Below are 8,190 nucleotides of genomic sequence, written 5' to 3'. Positions count from 1 at the left end.
CCATTTCAAATAAAATGAGAGCTGCCAATATAAACTTCTAAATCATCATACATAATCTCATCTTCAACATCTTAACTTATACTTCAACCCAAATTAAGAAGCTACAAATAAAATGAAATAACTTCTAAAAGAATACATTCTCTCATCTTCAACCAATCAAGTGTTTGGATTGAAAACAAGTTATAAAACATCATATCTTTCCAACTACTACTAGTCTGATCTTTCAAGACAGTTTTCTACAAATCCAATACCACAAACCCAAAAACAAGGCATGCTGCTCATCCATAGTGTTTTCCACATCATTCTGCTCATCTATAGGCTTCTTTTGATTTATAAGGCATGTTTGAGCTCAAGGATCTTGGTCTTAGCTCAACAAAATATCCATCATCTCCATTGCAATACATACACCAAGAAGATATGAAGTTTACTATTCGGTTTAGTTAAAAATAGATTCACTAAAACATAGAATGGCCTGACCATGTTAAATGCCAATTAACAAATGCAATATAAAACATGGAATCAGTTTTGGTAATGAGACCAATCCTATTGCTTTCATAGAGGGTCCTTAATATTACAACATTTGAATTTACAATAGCCATGGACTGGAAGCCGTAGGTGATGTTCTAGCTACTTATTTGAAGGAATTTATTCGGAAATGCACAAATCATGTCTTTACTTAACTATCTATATAAGTCCTAAGTAAGTAACTAAACTGAAATACACACGCATGTTAAGTTTTGATAAAATGACTGCATGCACCCCACTATATAATGTGGTAAATAAATAATAGAACTAGTTTGAAAAAATAAATAAAACTTGTAGAAATGGCAATGCTATAGGAGATACCACTTTTGCATGTTTGAGCTATTCCAACATCACAGGTAACCTCAGTTACCCTGTGAATATGCAGGTGAAAATATAGTTAAGTAAGAAATGTAATTACATCATATATAACTCATAAGTAAAATGTTAAATGAATATAATAAATAGTAAACAAAGGGTGGGTAAACTTATACCATTAATGTGTACCATTGGCAGATGAAGTCCAACTATCCGTCACAAGATCTTCACTACTACCACTTTGGTAATCGTCATTTTCATTTAACTTGTCATCAATGAAGTCTTTATCATCAGGAAGGGATATCGCATCTTGGAAAAGTGTATTAGCAGCAACATCAATTGGTTCTACATCAATCCTATGCAATGGAGTCCTAATGCCATTATCATCGTTTTCAGGTTCTAGAACCACATATGATGGTTCGTTCTCTTGAAAAGCAGCAAAATTCAGATTCTCCTCGTCATCCTCATCATCATGTTTTGTTGGTATAATTGGAACATCGTACATGTTTCTACTAGTCACCATTTGTACGACGAACCAATTACCACGTTTACTATTGTCTTGAAAGTAAAACACTTGGGCTGCCTGACAGGCTAGGGCAAATGGCTCATCCTTATACAATTTTCGACAAGTGTTGACACTAGTTATGTGGTCCCCAACATGTATTCCTATCTTTGCATCACCGACATCAAACCAGTCACATCTAAACAAATATACATGACGCCAACCCATATATCGTAATTGCAATATGTCATTCAATACTTCGTATAAATCGACAGACTTAGATTGGTGTTCCCCTTTAACAACCACCCTATTATTTTGGGTGCGACGATGTTGACCACAAGACACTATGTGAAATCTGGTACCATTCATGATGCAAGCAGAAAATGACCTAACCCATGAGTCTGGTCCACAAGCTAGTGCATATATGTCATCAGAGACATCATCAAGATTTGATGAACGCAACTCTTGAATCTGTTCAACACATGTATGGAAAAGTTTAGAATTGTTATAGTTACCATATTTGTGATAACTAATTACATGGGCACAGAGGTTTCGCTAGGGAACTTACTCATGTGCGAAACCAAGGATGAAATTCCCTTTGATGGCTACAGTCTGCTGTTTCTGGGGAAATTTTTTTCATCTTTATATAATGCTCACTAGAAATCCATAAAAAGTAAAAGTAAACTGGTGTTAATAAATGTTTAAGTTCAACAATATTTATAATTTGTATGTAATGGAAAAAATCAAAGACTTACTCTAGGTACTGACTGATCTCTGCACAATTATTTAGCACATACCACTTTGCCTTTATAAGTAGATCCGACTCCAATCGAATGGAGGTAGGGGAGCCGCACGAACGTATTTTTTGTGAAAAAACAGAGAAGTGACCAGATTCTGTGTCCTTATCTATATCCTTGTTTCGTTCCTCCCGATTATATATGGTCTCAATATCATGGATATACAAGGAACAAAAGGTCAAGCATTCAACATGAACATAGGTTTCAGCAATTAAGCCTTCCGAGCGAGCCTTGTTTCTGACATAGCGCTTGAATTTTTCCAAATAACATTCAAAGGAATACATCCACCTATATTGAATTGACCCAGCAAGGAAAGCCTCGCGGGGTAAATAAATAGCGAGATATACCATTATATCAAAGAAGACAGGTGGGAAAATCATTTCAAGCTTGTAGAGGATGATTGCAATGTCGGCTTGTAGTTGCTTCAATACTTCCAAAGTCAATGTCCGTGTCCACAAAGCCTTGAAGAAGGAACTAAACTCGGTCAATGCAAGCCGTATATCAGGTCATAAAAACCCACCAATTGCAATTGGAAGTAATCTTTGCATGAAAACGTGGCAGTCATAACTTTTCATTCCTGATATCTTTCCATCACTAACTGAAACACATCTAAAAATGTTCGAGACAAAACAATCTGGAAATTTAACAGCTGCAAGCCATTCACATAAATGTCTCTTTGGGTGTTTGTCTAATGTGTACGACCCAAGCAACATGGAGTACCCACTAGCTGAAGGTTGTAGATGTAATTCTTTTCTTAAACCAAGCTGTAAGTCGACGCGAAGAATAGAAATCAAAGGTGTAATCAATTTTTTTACCGACTGATGACCATCGCTGAGAAAAAAAATGTAGCAAAAGCAGCTAATTGTTTTAGTGCGTCCTCCTGCATTCCCATCATTGTTCGTCGGCAACTTAATGTATGTTTTCCTTCTTTTGTTTGTTATTTTTCGTTTTCTATTGAAGAAAAAGATTTTGGGAACTAGCCTTTTATTGTTTCTGATATATATATATATATATATTTTGTTTTCCTTCTCAGCAGATCCAATTTAGTTAATTGGTCGTATATTGGACTTTTTGTTCCCTGTATTCCATGTGCAATTCCAGGGTTGTTCACTTGTTTGCTCTGGATATTTCAATAATTACGGTTAATGACAGAGAGAGACATTTTATTATCCTCACCTATCCTTTATCCTACAAAGATTGATGCCAAACTACAGCTATTTCATTGCTAATTTACAGGCCACACCACTTACCTACATGATTTAACCACTTTTTTACAACATGACGTATCATGATATATCATGGTATGTTTGATTGTAAATAACGTTTTATTATATATCAGATTTCATATATCATATCAAATCATATTATTTTATAAATTTATTTTTATAAAATCGTAATATAAAAATAATATTTCTTATAAATAAATCGGCAAGAGTAAGATATGTAAATGGATATACGACGTTTGTTTATGGGTCGGGCTCGGGATGAAAAGACTCCATCCTTCGTTTTAGACCCAATTGACCAAAACCCAGACTCTGCACTGAAAATGCCGAATAAAAAACAAAACCCACATAGTTAATGAATTCCAACCATTATTGTCCCTAAACTGAAAAGTCCAAAAACTCACCCTAGAACAAGATAACTTCCACGTGGCACGAAGCTATGGTCCATGTTGGATTAACGGGCAGCAAGGTCAGCCACAACACCTGCCCAAAAGTCCACAACAAGAGACTAATTCAGTACTCCACTGCCTCCTCACAACCACACTGCCCATATCAGTTTGAATTGCCTTCACATTTATCCAGAAAAACCATGTCCACCTTCACCAACACCAGCAATCCTCCCCATGCTCAATTCTCCAAACACCATAATTACCATAATCACAGTAAAAAGAGCTCAGTCTCAGCAGTCCGAGCTGCCTCGTTTCCGAGTGAAGAAAATGCCACTCACAGACGACAAATCGTCACCACGTTATTCGCCACTTCCATGGCAGTGCTCGGCCTGCAGCATGGCACCCCGCCGGCACTGGCACAGAACTGGGGCACGCGGTCATTCATAAAAGAACGCTTCTTTGAGCCGGGACTGTCGCCGGAGGACGCGGTGGCGCGGATTAGGCAGACTGCAGAGGGTTTGCATAGCATTAGGTACATGTTGGAGACTATGGCATGGAGGTACATAATATTCTACATTCGCCTAAAGCAGGCCTACCTTTCTCAGGATCTCAAAAATGCAATGAATACGTTGCCCGAAGGTCGGAGACAGGATTATGTCAAAACTGCGAACGAGTTGGTGGATAACATGATGGAGGTAATTTATTTGTCACATTTAGATTGGTTGATAAAGTGACATTCTCATTTTATCAGTGTTTTCTTTTCTAATTTAGATTTCGAATTTCAAATTTTAGAATTTTATGGTTATGTAAATAAAATTATAAATATAAATAACATTATTTTAATTGCGTTAAATTGGTAAAATCTGAACTTAATTTAGTTTACATAGAACAAGAGAGATTTTTTTGGCATACATCATGATCATGATCATGTCTTTGTTGTTGTATGTGATATTCTTAATATATATCTTGATCTCCACATGATGCACTGCTGTTTTTTTCCTTTTTGCAGCTTGACTACTATGTTCGAACTCCAAAAGTATACGAATCGTACCTATACTATGAGAAGACATTAAAATCAATAGATGCTCTTGTGGCATTGTTAGCGTAGTACAAATTAAAAGGATTTGCATCATATTTGGATCAGCTGTACTGCGAGAATTTGTCTAGATCGATCGATATTGCTTTAACACCAGGAGCATGCATGCAGGGCGCCATTCTCACCAAAGATTTCGAATCAATACGAGGCCATGAAATTAAGATCTTCAACTTGTTAGAGAAGTTGTGCTGAGCTCTAGCTAATTAGCAATCTTTGTTGATTTTTTTAAAAAAAATGTATAATGCCTGATCATGTTAATGAAGGAATATATATGACAGATGAAAGTCATGTTATCTTGAATGGAATTGTTGTAATTTATATAAGATACATATATACACCTCTCGAACACATTGCCAATAAGAACTTGACACGCATGGTGCCGGGCGACGAACAACTACATAATTATACATGTATAAGGATCTTTACAATATTATATATTGTAGAATCTACATATTATGTCTATATCTCTTCAAATTGAAAAAAAGTGTTTAAAACAGAAAATTATAAAAAATCATAATCTCATTATTATACAATATAAACACATGACCTTGTACGTACTTTGGGATTAATAGCACAGCACAAGCCCTAGTAAAACTAAATACACATACGTGCATGCATGGATTTCTGATTGTAAAATTCTGATCATCATTAGTTAGCTAATTAACTAGCGTCGAGATATTGCCACAGCTGAGCTAATGATTAGCGCGCAGCATAAATACAAGCATTCCACCAAAAGATCCAATCAAAGATCCAGAAGTGCGCTCACAGAAGGAGTTGAAATGTTGGCAAAACGCAAACCAATTGGCACTTGCATTCCCGTTGTGTGCCAAGTATACAATTGCTGCCGCTGCAGAGGTTCCAGCAGTGAGAAGAGCCATCATTACCTTCTCAAATTTAAGAACATTAATAAAAAAATTAGAAAAAGTCTTTAAGCTGGATTAATGGGCCATAGTTGGAGATATATATTTTTTAAATTTACCCTTTTTTTAATTCCTTTTTTCAGTTCTAATTAAGCAACTAATTAATTGAAAACGTGCTTCTTTAGGTTAAGTACTGTACCGTGTCAAAGATGACCAAGATGATCCTACTATTTATTGCTGCACTACTTCTGATGATGTGGAAGATAGACATGTGAAGAGAAAGTCCAAGATAAGCACAGACAATCGAATTCGCGATCACAAAGAACCTGTTTCATTTCATATATATATATATATATATATATATAAACACTCGAAAATATGTTAGCTTTTATCAGCATGGCTAGTTTATTTTTATAGCTAGATTGATAAATAAGAAATATTCAAACATGCTGCATGCATATATAGCTAGCTAGATTGATCATGCTTAATTAACCACAACTTACGTGAACATGGGAGTATCGTTGTATTGAGCATTAAATTGGATAAACTGTATGAAAGATGGTAGTGTTTGGTCCGTTGTTCCCATTGCCACCGCACTTCCTAAACTTCCAACAGCTGCAATAATTCGAAGAACCAAGTCCATTACAGATAGCCCTCTATTTACCAGTAGTACCCTTTGTGTTGATGAGCTGGTAGAGTGCTTGGAATTAGCTTCGCCAGCCTCAAGCTGTTCTGCCTTCATTTTCTAGGGCAAAAGTACGTACTCCTAATTTCCTTTTCTCTCAAAACTCTGGGGCTTTGGATGATTCTTAATTCTATCTGCTGAAACTGTTCCAGTACAGATCAGGTAAGGGAAAATATCACTTATTTATAAAAAGAGGAATGCTCCTCGATCGTGATCATCCTTTTTACTATCATTCTCTTATCATCTTATGATGGTGTGTTAAATGACTGGAAGCTTTTTATTATGTTTTACTTGTAAGCCTATCCTGTAATATCACATCAAAAGATGTTGACATGATGATGATAAAAAATTATAAATATATTTTTCTTTATAAAAACCCTAAGGCCACTATTTGGAAGATGCAATTGGTCTCATCTTAACATTCAAACACTACTCAAACAAAAATACTTTTCAATTTCTCTTTCATACTTTTTCATTTAATTATTACAACTTTTCAAAACTTCAATATAAAACATAAAAAATAATTCAATTTTTTTAAATATCAAAATAAAAATAACATTAAAAAACTATATTCTAACAATATTTTTATTCAAATTTTTTTCTCCTTTCCCAAAATCCAATAAAAATCTTAACTCAAATTATCTCACTACTATTTAAAGATTTTTTTGTCTCATCTGATCTGGTTATCCAAAACTTAGGAGTGGTTTGAATTCAGAGATGAGTTGAGATAGTTTGTTAATAGTGGAATAAAATATTTTTAGAATATTATTTTTTAATATTATTATTATTTTGGGATTTAAAAAAGTTGAATTGTTTATTATATTTTGTGTGAAAATCTGAAAAAGTTATTTTGAGATTTGAAAAAATGTTGAATTGTTTATTATATTTGTGTGAGAATTTGAAAAAGTTGTAATGATAAAGATGATATGAGTTGAGATGAGTTGAGCTGAGTTTTGAATTCAAACAGCCCCTTAGGCTACGTTTGGTTGCAAGACTCAGCTGAGCTCAGTTTAATTTTAAGTTGAGTCTAACATCCAAACACCAAACTCTCAAATTACTAAACTCATCTCAACTTAAAGCCTCCTTACACGTGGGATCCACAATCTTTTTCAATTTAACACATCTTTATAAGTGGAATCCACAACTTTTTTCAACTTCCCATAAAAAGTACTAAACTAATCTTAACATCCAAACACACTTTAAACTCAGTTTAGATAGGCTCCATATAACTCCCTCCACTACTCAATTCGCTCCTATTCATGAAGAGTTTAGCTGAGCTGAGTTGAATTGAGTTCAACATCCAAACGCAATCTAAGTGCATGAAAGTAAATTTGGGTTTTATAAAACAAACAACCAGTTTACTACAAATCATAGTGGATAGGTTAGCAAATTTCAAGTGGGCTGGATTTTGCTTCTGTAAGCAGGCCTAATGCCATTTGGTACGTAACAGGGTGCACGACATTACAATATTTAAACCTAGGATGGAACTTTGTATTATTATTTTATAATAATCCTACCTCCTCTGCTGCTTGCTCAAACTTGCATGCCTTTATCTTTGTGGATAGTTTAAACAAATATGGGTCATGTTCCTACTCCATTAACAAATAAATCATGACATGAATCTTAACAGTGGATCTTCATCACATTAATCTTGGTACCCTTGAGATCATGCCCTTGTGAGCTTTATAATTAATGCTCATATTTTGCATGCAAACAAGGTCGAGTAGCTAGTGACATGTTTAAGCTATAATGAGCTGATAAATATTGGCCGTTAAGGATATAATATAAATAACTAAAT

The 8,190-nt window shown here is 34.8% G+C and overlaps 2 protein-coding genes across 2 annotated transcripts; one reads left to right on the top strand and one right to left on the bottom strand.

The window, feature by feature from the left end:
• Window positions 1–3,786: 3,786 nt before the first annotated feature.
• LOC121258855 (photosynthetic NDH subunit of lumenal location 2, chloroplastic) lies at window positions 3,787–5,147 on the top strand. Its single transcript, XM_041160382.1, has 2 exons — window positions 3,787–4,446; window positions 4,761–5,147. Exons 1-2 carry the CDS (start codon window positions 3,802–3,804, stop codon window positions 4,857–4,859), a joined length of 744 nt encoding a protein of 247 aa, XP_041016316.1. The 5' UTR covers window positions 3,787–3,801; the 3' UTR covers window positions 4,860–5,147.
• Window positions 5,148–5,440: 293 nt separating this feature from the next.
• LOC121258856 (casparian strip membrane protein 1-like) lies at window positions 5,441–6,503 on the bottom strand. Its single transcript, XM_041160383.1, has 3 exons — window positions 6,211–6,503; window positions 5,907–6,033; window positions 5,441–5,731 (listed from the first exon to the last, which is right to left on the bottom strand). The coding sequence occupies exons 1-3, from the start codon at window positions 6,447–6,449 to the stop codon at window positions 5,540–5,542; spliced, it is 558 nt and encodes a 185-aa protein (XP_041016317.1). The 5' UTR covers window positions 6,450–6,503; the 3' UTR covers window positions 5,441–5,539.
• Window positions 6,504–8,190: the final 1,687 nt, after the last annotated feature.

Source organism: Juglans microcarpa x Juglans regia, chromosome 3S (assembly GCF_004785595.1).
Source record: "Juglans microcarpa x Juglans regia isolate MS1-56 chromosome 3S, Jm3101_v1.0, whole genome shotgun sequence".
NCBI classification, from domain to species: Eukaryota; Viridiplantae; Streptophyta; class Magnoliopsida; order Fagales; family Juglandaceae; genus Juglans; species Juglans microcarpa x Juglans regia.
The sequence above is the reverse complement of the archived record's forward strand: the minus strand, read 5'-3'. Positions and strand labels throughout refer to the sequence as shown.

Coding starts and splice junctions, on each gene's coding strand:
- LOC121258855 (XM_041160382.1), top strand. CDS start 3,802: ATGGTCCATGTTGGATTAACGGGCAGCAAGGTCAGCCACAACACCTGC. Junction 4,447..4,760: donor TGGTGGATAACATGATGGAG/GTAATTTATTTG, acceptor TCCTTTTTGCAG/CTTGACTACTATGTTCGAAC.
- LOC121258856 (XM_041160383.1), bottom strand. CDS start 6,449: ATGAAGGCAGAACAGCTTGAGGCTGGCGAAGCTAATTCCAAGCACTCT. Junction 6,034..6,210: donor AACGATACTCCCATGTTCAC/GTAAGTTGTGGT, acceptor GAAATGAAACAG/GTTCTTTGTGATCGCGAATT. Junction 5,732..5,906: donor TCTTGGTCATCTTTGACACG/GTACAGTACTTA, acceptor AAATTTGAGAAG/GTAATGATGGCTCTTCTCAC.